The sequence below is a fragment of the Notamacropus eugenii genome, chromosome 7, assembly GCF_028372415.1.
Source record: "Notamacropus eugenii isolate mMacEug1 chromosome 7, mMacEug1.pri_v2, whole genome shotgun sequence".
NCBI lineage: Eukaryota > Metazoa > Chordata > Mammalia > Diprotodontia > Macropodidae > Notamacropus > Notamacropus eugenii.
In genome coordinates, this window is record NC_092878.1 from 47,776,479 (window position 1) to 47,790,040 (window position 13,562).

A 13,562-nucleotide genomic window follows, 5' to 3' on the forward strand; every position below is an offset into this window, starting at 1 on the left:
AACTGCTTATATAGAGACTTGATTAGCACTGTCTCTGGAGTCCAAGGAGCTGGGTTTAAATCCCACCTTGGATGCTTACTGCCACATACAAGCTAAGGCAAGTCCCATATCTTCTGAGGGCCTCCATTTCATCGTCTGTAAAATGAGCAGGCTGAATTGGAATAGAGGACCTCCGAGGTCCTTCCAGTTCCAAATCTATGATTCTGTGGTTTTTTAAGTTCTCTTCCAGCTCCAAATTCTACCATCTGATGAAATGAGCTCTTATCTTGTGAGAACTTGCTCAAAGTATGATCATTAAAAGGCAATTTAAGCAGACTTCAGAGAACGAGAAATGGTGTGCCACCACTTCTTGGCAGAATGAGGCATAGACACCATGAAGGCATTTTGCTTGCTTGATTGTACTTATTTGTTGCAAGGGAGGGTTTCTCTGGGGGAGAGAGTATTTGCAAAAACTTGGTATACCACGGAGCAAATTCGGAATGTACATTCAGAGACGTTACCGCTCAATGTGCTAAGCAGCTAACGACTTCCGGTGGTCTACATTCTAACCCATTTTTGCCACTGAGGTTTTTCATGGCTCTGTGCTATCCACTTGCCTACACACTTTCCCAGGTTTTCAGCTTTAAAACAGAATGATGACCTTAATACCAATCACTCCCCTATCAGTCAAAAGACAGGTGTGATAAACAGCTAGCAAATATCATGCTGTAAATTAAATACTTTTAAGCCAATGCAGAAAATAGTGATAATGATCATTATTAGTCACATAATTTGGGCATATAATACAATCCAAAATAATAGTGTCCAACTAAATACATTATAAATTCATATCCAAACTCAACTGGATCTTCCTTGGATCAAAACAGCCTTTTATCCTTTGTTAATTCATTCACCATCTTGGCCCTAAGATATTCCAAACTTTCCATTCCTGCCTTACGGCCCCCACCCCACCTCCTCCTCTGCCCTGAGGTCTTTGCTTCTTACTCTACCAGCACCATGAAATGGGAGCTCTTCTTCTTCCATGTTCATCATCTCAAAATCCTTCCCCTAATCTTCCATTCTCTCCTCCTTTCACTCAGTCTGCCAAAGGTCCTTTCCCTTACCAACGCTGTTCTGGAACTACCCATTGAGAAATGTACTTGATCCTATATCCCTCCTCTCTTTTCCAGGAATTGCATCTTAACTCATCCCTTCAAACAATTCTCCCCACTAATTTATCCCTGTTTTAAAATATCCCCAGGTTTCCCACAGCCTTAAGAAATCTTCACTAGATCCAACCATTTCCTCCATCCTATAGCTCTTCTCCCTTCCTCAGCCAGACTCCTAGAAAATCTGTCTGCAGTTGCTGCTTTCATGTACTGTCCTATGACTGACCCTTCAGCCTTCTGCCCTGGGGCTTCTCATCTCATCACTCAAAATAGTTCTCTCCAAACGTAGCAATGATCTCTCAATTGCCCAATCTGATGGGTTTTTTCTCAGTACTGATCCTCAACATACTTGCTACATTTGACACTGCTGACTGGCCTCCCCTCCTCCTGTATATTCTCTTCTCTGTGGTTTCTTATGACACTTGTCTCTCCTGATTTGTCCCCTAACTGTGAACGTTCACTGAAGTTTCATTCCTAGACTGTCTTCTCTTTTTCTACTCTCCCTTTGGTAACTTAAGTAACATAAACCCATAAAAATCATCTTTATGCACATGACTCCTCCATCTATATCCATCCCCAATTTCTCCCATTAGTCCTACATCACCAACTGCCTATTGGACATTTCAAACTGGATGTCCCAGAGACATCCTAAATTGTGACCAAAACTGAACTCTCTTTCCCAACAAACCCTCTTCTCTTCCAAACTCCTTTCAGTCTACTAAGCCTACAACCTCAGCATTATCCCAGGATTTCTCACTCTTCCTCAGCCCATATATCCAATCAATTGCCCAATGCCACCATTTCTCTCTTCAATCCTTTCTGTCCACTAAGAGTTACCAAATGAGGTCAAGTCCTTGATGGCCTCCTTGCCTCAAGTCTTCTCCTCCAGTCCGTCCTACTCATCGCTACCAAAACAATGTTTCTGAAACGCAGATCCGACTGGTTTCCCTACTTAATCAACTCCAGTCGCTTCTTATTGCCTCCGGGATAACACAAACTTCCTTGGTTTAGCTTGTAAAAGCCTTACGTGACCAAGCCACAACCGTCCTATCTTTGCCAGCTTCCTTGGGCATTACCCCCCCAACTCTGTAATCCAGCCAAACTTGCATTCTCTTTGTTCCTCCCATACGGAGTCCTTATCCTGTCTCTGTGCCTTTGCACGTAGCTGTCCCCCATGCCTGGAACGCACTCCCTCCTAAGCTAGCTCCCCCCTTCCTAAACTATCTTGGATTGAACTACTTTGCCAATATTTATGACTTTTATGTTTATGCTGGATCTATTTTTACATGTACTTGCAGTCTTCCCCATTGGAATATAAGCTGAAGAATAAACAAATTCTGTGTTTCGTTATTTGTACGTGTATCCCTAGAACCTGGTAAAATGCTGGGCACGCAACAAGCAGTAAATACCCCTCCTAGGTCACTGCCTTGAAGGCAAAAGGGAGAAGGGAATGACAGGAATGAGAGAGGATGAGCTTGATGATAGTGTAACGGGACGTGAGGTTGGGCAGACTGTAGGACCTGCTGTGCTGCGGTTCGTGGGGTCATTAAGAGTCAAACATAACTGAATGAACACAAATGCACAACACAAGTACTTGTTGCACAAAATGATTTTATAGGTGAAGAAATTAAAATCTCAAAGATTAAGTAACTTTCACAAAGTCAGTTATTGCGAGCACAGCTGGGACTAGAATTCAGGGCTTCAGTAGCTAATAAATAATTAAGGATAAAAACAAAAAATAAAAAAGGAATAATCCAAAGATTATGTAATATAAAATAACCCCAAAACATTTCCCTTAAACATCAAGCAATAACTAGTTGTCTGGCATCTTCCTTACATAGTGCAGAAACATACACAAAGTAAGCTCATGATACGGTACTGGCTTGAATTATTTTTGAAAGGATCATTCCACACATAAATGAAGTTTGATCTTAGCTGTTTAAAGCTTCCTTCCCACCCGATCAATGTATAATGTTAAATTATTTCCATGGGGCCATTAAGTTAATTTAAAAAAAAACCCAGTAGTAACTGTTATTTCTCTTATTTGTCAAACTGATGTAAACAAGTAAAAGTTTATGATAATCGCTTTAAGATGCCTTAGTACCTAAACTGCATGTAACTTTGCTAAAGGGAAGGCAGGGGTAGAGAGTGGTGATGATGATAGAGTTATTAAGTCTGTATGAACAGAATGTTTGTATAAATGATGAACACCTCTAGAGACAAATCATGCCACAGGAAATTTCAAATGGAAAAGTGAGCTCCATAAAAAAGTGACAGTTTACAGAAAAATACACCTTTCTCCTCTTCTCTCCATCTCTTCTCTTTGATAACCATGAAAACTGAATTTCTAATAAAACTTGTTTCTACAGTTTGGAGAGGACATTTGAAAAAACACACTTTTACTCCCTTTGCATTACCGAAGTTATGAGGCAAGTCTCCTTCCTTGGTCCCAATTCTTGCGCACGTACCTGTCACGTGTGTAGCCTAGCTTGGGCTCGGTATAATTGATAATGTCTTCAGCAGCCCAGGATGGGGACTGATTTCCACAAAGAATCATCTGGACTTCTTCATGGCTGAAGGAACTCAGCTTCTCCATTGGGAAGACTTTATTAAATCCATCTTCATATATAAAAAAATTAAAAAAAAAATCACTAAGAATGAAAACTCTATTTCTAAATTCTGATTTCAAAACAGTTTAAAATGATAATACCTAATGTTAACCACATGAAGAATATACTATGAAAACATTAAAAGCAACCACAGAAATAATTATGAATAAAAATCTACTTCAGTTATATAAAATTTCTCTGCTAAATGACTGCCACAATCTTAAACTAAGAACAGGCAACCAAGATGACATACATATCGCTGCAGATGATTCTCCTCAGCCAGCCTAGGGACCCCACTGTACAATCCAGTCACACATTTTCTAATCATATGTACTTGATAAACATCACTTTTGCTAGCACCTTTTCCAGAAGGATTAAAATAAATAAGATAAAATATATTATTTCACTCATCTTGACAAGTTCCCACCCAGCTGAAACCCTTGGATTTCGTGACCTTCAGAAACTCATCATTCTGAAAGAAACTCCCACTTCCTCAGATTACTTCCTACTCCACCTGCAGAACTTCATCATGCTCCTGCACCAGCTAACTTTCCCCATATTCCGTCCCACTTTTCAGCTGCTTTTTATGTGCTCTCTTCCCTCATTATGTTATTTCTATATATTCCCAATGTTTAGCATAGTACCTAACCCAGAGCAGGCACTTAAGAAAGAAACTCTTGACTAGGCAGAATGGAGTATGCTGTCCATTTTACAGATGAGTAACAGTGCAGTTACTAAACTGTATCAGAGTTTAGCAGCCTCCATCCAATGAACAGTCTAAGGAGCAGGGAGCTGAATCACTCACAAGATTCTAACAACTTCTCCCTAGTCCCCTTCAAATCTCACTATCTCCTTTTTTTCTGGTGGTGAACTAGATGGAAAAACCTGCAAACAATCAGGCAGTTCTCATCACAGAACAGTTAGCCACACCGTCCTTCACCAATTGTTACCACCCGTAGTACCTTGCCAATGAGTCCCTATGATTTAGCTCCATCACCCCCCCAAAAAAGTGTTATAAAAAGAACCCAAAGATTAACTAATTATACTAAGGAGTTTCTGTTAAAAAGAGAATCACAAATGAGAAAAACTTTTAATGTATTCAATTCCTTCATTGTAGTTAACCTAAAAAATGTTCAAAAGAGTCTTCTTGTGGTGATTAAAATTACCTCTGAAAGCCTCCATCTGTTTCTGAATGCCCGTCTGCATGCAGAAGTCAAACATCAGATCCACGTATTCCTCTGCATTGTCCATGGTAATCATCTGTAAAGGAAAAAAGGAAATGAGCTCTTCCTGTGTTTGTCAAAGAGTGTTTCAGCTATTTCCTAATGCACAGGATACTGATCAAGATACTGAGAGAGACCATCTCCCCCAACAAGGTAAAGCTATCAAAGGCTGATCATTCAAACAAAACCTTTACCTCATCTTCACCTCGAGGTTTGAGATCCACAGCTGTAAATCCATAAACTCGGGAGGAAGGACAGAACTGGAAATTTAAACTGTAAAGAAAAAGAATAAAGGATTCATTACCAGTCCAAATGGCTGAGTATTGAATACGAGCTTGTAACTAGGAATGGATCCTTACCTATGGGAACATTAAAAAAAAAAAAAACCTATGAAAATGGAATCATCCCTTAATATTCAATCAACTATAAAGACTAAAGGATTCATGTAAATTCCCTGCAACTAGATTAAACCACCCCCCCAAACCCCTGATTCCTTTTGCACAGTTACTAGAAATAAAACAATTCAGAGAAAAGACTTTTGCTCTAACTCCTCTGCTTTTGTTTATAGATTTTTATATATTTATGGTGGTTGATGTATATTTAGGATGTAAATACATTTGTGAGGCTATAAATAAGAATGTCTGATAAATACAAATCTTCTTAATTACAATGTAGATTTAACTCATTTTTAGGGTCAAAATTTATTTTACTAAGATATAAAGTGCTTTCCTTTCTGAGCCTTTTCACACCATCACCTGAAGCATGACAGCTTTCCCATCCAGACAATCCATTACAATCCCCTCACATGAAAGATGAAACAGCTACCCTTTAGATGTAAAGTGACTTACCCAAAGTGATACGGGTAAACAGCATCAAGGTTAGCTTTAAACCTGGTGCTTCTTTCACTATCCTACACTAAAATGAGCCTATTAAAAATGCTCACTGGTTTATTTCTAATGGAATTCAACAGATAGGCATCAAGTCTATTCTTAATATTGCATGACAAAAATGACTGTATAACCTGGAGCAAGAAGAAATGAGAAGCTTAACCTATTTATGTCTTCAGTTTAAATAATTTTAAATGTTAATTTTTAACATTAGGCTCTGAAAAGAAACCATCTGCTTTTCAACATGCCAATTTTTTTCAAATCCCTCATATCTCGGTCATTCCATCCATTATAAAAGCGTGAGAGGTAAAGGTTGTTCTCTCTCTCTCTCTCTTACACATTCTTAAGATTCTACTGGTTATAACAGGAGAAAATTATTAACTCTGCAAAAAAGGGGCTACAAATTCTACACCACTGCCACTGAAAAAGACAATTTCAACTGTAAAGCTATGATCCTAAAAACTAACATATAATAACTTACGGAGAAGCAGCATGGTTTGGTGGATATGGAACTGGCCTAGACAGGAAGACCTGGATTAAAGCCCTATCTCTAGTACCCATACTATACTAGCTGTGTCCCTGATCATCACTTAACCTCGCAGTGCCCTTAAACAATTCTCGAAGATTATGTATAATATGTTGACCTGCATTTATGAAGAAAGTTCCCACATGTACAGGCCCAGAGCAGCACCCCCCAATTCTACAAAACTCTGCGCACTAGCTAATAATAAGCACAATTGGTAAAACTTAAGAAAAAAATCTTCTCACAAACAAACCTAATCATGTGGAGATGGCAAGTTCAGCACACACTAGAAATAGCAAGATTAAAATGAAAGTTAACAAAATATCTGAGGCAAGTAGTCCATACACAGTGAACACAAGAAAAGGTTCCTCTACAGCATAAGATATCTGTACCTTGTATAAAAAAAAATCATTGATTTAGGCTAGCACAAGTCCCAAGCCAGTCTCTTCTTCTCCCCAAAACAATCTAAAAGCACTTGAACTATGAATTTATGACCTTTAATTTAGAACTTGAAATTTTTAATTATTACTATGATTAATATTCTTACCTTTCAGAAATAGTAATCCCTATGCCAGTAATAGAGGTCTAAGTGCCAACAAGAAATCAAAAATTCCTATACAACTTAAACTTTTTCTGGAGTTTATCTGTTAGAGCACTGGATTAGTTTACCACTCTTTCACTTAAGAAAATTTAAAGACAAAAAGTAATAGCTGATTCTTCCATAAACAGGCACTCCTCAATTAGAGAAAAATGTTTGTGATATAAATCTTACCCTAAATCTTCTATGCTAAGAGGAGGTCCAGAACCTGATGGATTCTTCAGCATTAGATCTTGCAATCGGGTGTTCTTTTCGTCTTCCGAAAGACTTTTGTTGCCTAAAATTTGGCGCCTTTTAACAGCAAGGTCTTTAATTTCTTTTAAAAATCTGGCTCTATGTGGATTTACCAGTTCAAAATCTTCCCAAGTTAAAATCCCATTAAACCAAGCTGGGGGTTTTGGTTTTGGTGGGTCAAGAATAAATTCTGATTTTGAATCCTCTTCAAAGCTTCCTACTGAGAGGGAATCGTGACCTTCTTCTGTAGATGCTTCGGACTGACTCTCAGTACAGTGTAAGTCTCTATCACCTCGTGACTCATAAATCAATTTACTCATATTGCTTTTAATGTCCCCCATACACATGAGTTTAAAGAAAGGCTTAGAAATGGGTAAGTCCACAAGTCTGTTGTCCTGAATGCATTTGGCCAAGAAAATTCCAAGGAAATGAAAGAGTTTCGTGATTCTTTCAAGTTCATCACTATCTTGTGGGAATGGTGCAGTAAAAAGTCCACATGATCTTTGTACATAATACCCAGGGGGCTTCAATCCACCTCCAAGATCAACCTGAGTGTTGTAAAAAGAAGATAATTAGACTACAATTGAATCATACCATAAACTAAGACTATCTTCCTACTGGGGAGATAGGGGGAACCCACAAACATCACTTTTTGTCCAATAAATTCTAAATTAATATTTCTGGTGGCTGAATTGTGATGTTAACAAGCATTAACCTAATTATCAATCCTAACATCACAGCATTCACCGTTTCTCTAGTTTAGTAGAGGCATAATTACAAATATGACTTACATTAAACCTGAATTCCAAAGACCCTTTTTCAAGATATAGTTAAGTCAACTTACCCACCAACAAAAGCCATTTCAAACTACGTATTGGAAGAATAGGGAATGGGAGGGTGCCCCACAGGGCCAGAGAGGGAGTGGAGATATTTTTAATTTTAAAAAATGAAAACGCTCAGGTTTGACATCTTTTCAATTCAGGTATCCTGACATCTCAATAAAGAATATAACAAGTTTAGTATTACTTATATGTCAAATCTTATGATTGACAGAATTCTCCAGTTCACATGCCCTTAACATCCTGACTTGTTTAGTCCCACGTTCATGGGTCAGTATTTCTAATTTCATGAGTACAAGATGGGGAAAATGGATCTTACATGACGAGATTCATCATCTGGAAAGTCATCATCACAAAGCCATGTTCCCAGTTCAGTTCTCTGGAATTCTGCTGCCACTAGAGCATAAAATTCTAGCGTAGGTCCCAAGCCAGTCCCTTCTTCTCCCAAAAACTCAACCTAAAAAAGATTGGGAAAGTAGCCTTAAAATTGGTTATTAAAATTTTTCAATAAGGTAGATCAGGATTACACATCTCATTTTAACTTTTGTGTACAACTGAGTCCATGTGATTTGTGTATCATTCAAGAAACACTGTAATGAGCTTAAAAATAAAATTCTTCAATGTCTTTGTCAAGATAAAACTTAATATTCAGAAACGACTAGGATAATAGTAGATGTTATTTCACTAAAGAGGTAAAATGTATTAGAAAATGAGACTGTGAGTCAGAACCCAGTTCTTATTCTGGGACTATAACTATGAACCACGTGACACTATGAACCACGTGACACTAGGAAAGAAGTTACCACCTCTCTGGCCCTCAATTTTTACATGTGTAAGTGAAGGAGCTGGACTCCATTCTACTGTAGAAAAGCATTCCGATTCCAAGGCTGTACCTCGAGAACTGATTTCCGATCTGCATGTATTTGCATAACATTCTCAGCCCACTCCATCAGCGAATCACCACGTGGAACTTTGACTCTTTCATGCTTAAGACGCCCAACTCTGAACTCTCCTGGGTCATCTCGCCTCACAGCACTCGTCCTCGTGCGTTCAACGGTGGCCTCACGTCTATTCTGCAACCACACGATTGCTCTAAAAGAAAAAAATCATGGGCGAAGTAACATCATGTTTGGAACTAGTAAACTTCCTATGCTGTTGAAAACTTTAGTTAATACACTTTTTTAAAACACAGGAAGAGAAGTACAAACCACAGCAAATATACAAAAGAAACGTGGGAATCGACTCCACACTAAGTACAAGCCTCCTCTTAAACAAATGATCATTTACCATGGGGCACCTCTCTATGGAGTAGAATAAAATGAGCATTCTTACAGTGTGAAGCATCAATCATATTAAAACTAACATTACAGGAAAGAGCTTACCTGCATAGGTATGCACACCCACTTACGTATCATATGCACATGCATGCATGTGGGGGGGGGGGGGGGCCTGGAAGACATAAGCTAAAATTTTGCATCTGGTGTTTATTACGCATGGACAAGTATCCTTAAATGCTCTGGGCCTCCATTTATTCAGATGTAAAATGGGGACAACTCAGAGTGACCTGACGGCTTTTGTGACCCTCCAACGAGATGCTCAGTGTTTCAGAAATCATCAAGTATACTATGCAGTACGTCATAACTGTCATACTTCCATTCACATAGGAAAAGACTTCTAAGTAATTCAATATGAATGTCTCCATCATGGAGAAAGGACTCTGCACAGTTAATACTCTCTAAAGCACGGAGGACAGCGCGGCTCTAATGAGTACTCTATGTACAAGGCTCAGAGCATTCACTCAGCCTTCTCAGTTCTTAAAGATACATAATATTATTTTCCATATATATTATGAAAAAAACCACAGGATTCAACTACTTTTATAAGCATGCAGCTGCTGGGTATCATAAAAATTTGCCATTTAAAGTTTTTATTTTGTAATTATCACAACAGCTGGAAATCTACTGGGGAAGAGAAATGTTTGACGTCCAGCAGTAATGTATCTTACAACTGAATTTAAAATGTATGGAAATTAATGTTTGGCAAAAAATGTAATTTGAGCTGTGAATAACTAAAATACTACAGAACTTTAAGGAGCTTTTCTGATAAATGGACCAATTTCCTGTTCCATAAAATTAAATCATACTACGCAAGGATGAGGCCGGGCACTTCCGAACCCTCATCCAGCTGGCAGTGTTTCTCCCATTCAATGAGATTCAATTCAAAAAGGTTTTTATTAAGTATGTGATGGGCGCTGAGGAACACAAACACAAAATCAACTGTCTGGGCTCTCAAGGAACTTACATTCCATCTATTACTTTATACATGTGATATGTAAAATGTCACAAAAAAGTAATGCCCACAATGAAAAGTAAATTAAGAAATGAAGAATTCATCTTTATCAGCCACGCAATTCTAAGCTGAAATAAATCCCTACACTGACTAGAAGTGCTATTACATGGAAGTACTAGGGAGAATCACCTATTTATGTAAAAATTTCACCAGTATGAATTCAAGGCAAATTCTTTTATCAACTTTCAGAATTTATATATAGTTCCAGGAAGAATGTGTGAACTTGCTATCTGGTCTTCCCACAAAAGAATTTCCCCCAAATAATATTTTTTCTTTTTTTGGATCACAAGTCCTTTTAGAAAAGAAGCATTCTGAAGCCTCTCCTTTACATAAAGCACATTTTATATGTAAGCCTCCTGAAAGCAACAGATTCACAATTCAAAACCTTTTCCCCCATTCTTCTCCAAATCACAAGCAAATATTGAAAGAATATTTCAAAGCAAAATTTTATAACATTAGGCACATTCTAAAAGATTACACCAAGAAATATACAGTAGCCCTAACTATGTTACTACTTGCTAAAAATACTATTACAGTGTTAAGCAACTTCTAAAAGGAAATACATCTCTTACCTGGATGCTCCAAATGCTGTACATGTGAAATAAAGCTGCCTGGTTTCAAATGGTATTAAGAAGGGACATTTGCTAGTTAACTGTTCACACCAGTCCGGCAGAGCCCCACTTGCTAGTGCCAATGGTTCCTGAAAATTATCACATAAAACAATGGTCTCAGTACCACATATGTGAATAACAGAAAAAGAGTAAATCCTAACATGTAATTAAATGATGCAAAGTCAAGGTCCAAAGGCGTAAAAGCCACAAAAAATCAGGCAGAGAAGAACATGTCAAAGGAAGGACTTCCAAAGCCCAGCACTTACAGCACTGCACAGTTCACTGGCCTGCGGTAATTACCTCAATCTGCTGCAAGATTTTCGTCGTGATTTTTTTGCTTGTGAATTCATCTGGTGGAAAATTAAACTGAAGCTGCTCATCTCCTTCTGCAAACATTAATAAAAATATAAAAACTTGACTTGTTTTTTAAACAATGCTGAAGAAGCCAGACAAGGTTCCGTACGTACCTTCTTGGGAAGATCTTGAATAAGGGTCACTTGCGACTATATACAGAATGCGTAACAGCTGTAAAACGTCTTCTACTCCACACGAACTCTGTCCGTTGCCTGCTTTGGCCTGGGGCTGTTCTTTGGCCAAACTAAGAATATCACAATTTTGGAAAGTAGAAATGGCTCCCTGGCTCAACCCAGACTTTGATCCATGCTCACAAAAATCCTATACAAATAATTAACAAAATTAATCATTAAGTCATATTTTTAGAATAAATGAAAGGCTTGTCTATAAAAATAGCGGAGTATAATCAATTTCTTTTAACATTAAATATCTCCTAATAAGATGCATACATTTACAAGAAATTTTACTAGCATCTGACTTTATAAGACCAGATTTTAAAATAAAAGGTTGGAACATGGACATCATTAACTAAACAAGCTTCTAAGAACACCCCATCATCACTTTCCTCCTCATGAGAGGAATCTACAAAGCTGCAAAATGAAGCACACAGCCATTCCCAAACAAAACAGTATCTGGATGAGGACATATACCTTGTATGCAGCTATGAGCTGAGAACAATTTCTGTTTTTCCTAATACTTTTATTAGTGCCGGTTAATTTCCAGTGGCGCAGGAAAGCGGAGTCTGCATTCTTCTGCAGGTAGGTTATCAAGTCATTCTTTGGTAATTCATCAGTGCCAAGGTACTGTTCCACATGCTCTATAGACCAGCAACCCTACAACAGGAAGAACCAAATGTTGGTTTTTCCTGATTGTAAAGTCTAAGATGTTTTACATGCATCACACTAAGATATCTAGAGGATCGTGCATTTAATAATTAACGTGTTTCTAATTTAAAACTCTGAATGCTGTTAGTATTGTTTTTTTCCACACGATGCACCTCACAAACAGCAATATGTTGGTTACGGACTAAGGCAATATATAAGAATTTTTAAAATAATGAAGAAAATATTCTTACCATCTTTCCATTTTCCTTTTCTTTGTCAGAATCCTTCATCTCTCTGTACATAATTCTAAATATGAAGATATTTTCCAAATTAATGAAGCATTTTCTTAAGGCTTATTTCCAATGAAGTTTACTTATACTTTAATAAGGACATCCTGAGGAGGATAATAAAATCTTGGGAGAAGTTTTATCAACAGAAGCAGAACAGGGTACTTCAAAACCAGGACAGGGATAAAGCAAGAGAGGTGATCATTGTAGAGAAAGATGTATGAACTGAGTATTTCATCATGAATACAAATAAAAGACACAATAACAATTGCAGAAATCTTGACTAAGTCACAGTGTGATCAAGCATTAGAAAGAAACCTAACAGAGTGGGAAAGCTATGTGCCTCTGAGGTTATATTAAAAGAATAACCACAGGCAATCAAAAAGGATATTTTTAGCATACAGGAGTCAAGAGAGAAATTTTCAAAGGTAAAAGCCAAAAATTAAAAGATGGGTTTGGGAAGGGAGGGAATCAGAGACTTAGAAATGGAAATTACTGCTCTGCTTACTTCCTTTTCCTTCCCAAAACTGAAGTGATCCATAAGAGACTTTGGTAATAACTAACTACTTTTATAATGCATGCTTGCTGTAAAAAAATGTCAACCACCAAATTACAAAACTGTATCAATGCATATATATATGTCTCATGTAAAGACATGCTTTATGTATATTGAAGAGAAAAGGTCATCAGACAGGTATTTTTAAACAATTCTACAAATTTTGGTTTACAAAAAACAGAACCTGAACTGCTATCAGAAATAGAGTTCAAACTTGGACTATTTCTCATCACACACTATGAAAATCTAACTCAAAAAATCTCTTACGTGTATGTTGGTTCCCAAATACGCCTAAGTTTATCAGATTTCACATTGCCATTACAGGAAAACTGAAGTAATTTTTGTACATAGTAAAAGATGGTTGATCTGAAGTTAGTGAGGGGCAATTCAACTTCACGAGTCGTTCCAAGACCTGTTACTTTCAAAGTCAGTGCTAATCGAGGTGATGGAGTACATTCAACTTCTTCCAAGAGTTCCGAGTGAGGTGTACCTACAAAATTTGAAAACCGTATGAGAAACT

General features: G+C 37.6%; 1 protein-coding gene across 8 annotated transcripts in view; it reads right to left on the minus strand.

Annotated features, from left to right (window-relative positions):
* The window catches only part of HECTD1 (HECT domain E3 ubiquitin protein ligase 1), a 112,097-nt gene that overhangs the window by 1,615 nt on the left and 96,920 nt on the right, over positions 1-13,562 (minus strand). For 4 of the 8 annotated variants that reach the window (XM_072622507.1, XM_072622504.1, XM_072622500.1 and 1 more), the window contains 12 exons: positions 13,310-13,532; positions 12,451-12,505; positions 12,026-12,208; positions 11,489-11,696; positions 11,322-11,407; positions 10,983-11,110; positions 8,955-9,153; positions 8,381-8,518; positions 7,163-7,770; positions 5,175-5,253; positions 4,924-5,017; positions 3,617-3,767 (listed from right to left, as the gene is read on the minus strand). In XM_072622507.1, the coding sequence (XP_072478608.1) occupies positions 3,617-3,767; positions 4,924-5,017; positions 5,175-5,253; positions 7,163-7,770; positions 8,381-8,518; positions 8,955-9,153; positions 10,983-11,110; positions 11,322-11,407; positions 11,489-11,696; positions 12,026-12,208; positions 12,451-12,505; positions 13,310-13,532 (2,152 nt within the window). The remainder of the gene's footprint in view (positions 1-3,616; positions 3,768-4,923; positions 5,018-5,174; positions 5,254-7,162; positions 7,771-8,380; positions 8,519-8,954; positions 9,154-10,982; positions 11,111-11,321; positions 11,408-11,488; positions 11,697-12,025; positions 12,209-12,450; positions 12,506-13,309; positions 13,533-13,562) is intronic. The other 4 variants (XM_072622508.1, XM_072622506.1, XM_072622505.1 and 1 more) reach the window with 2 other exon arrangements.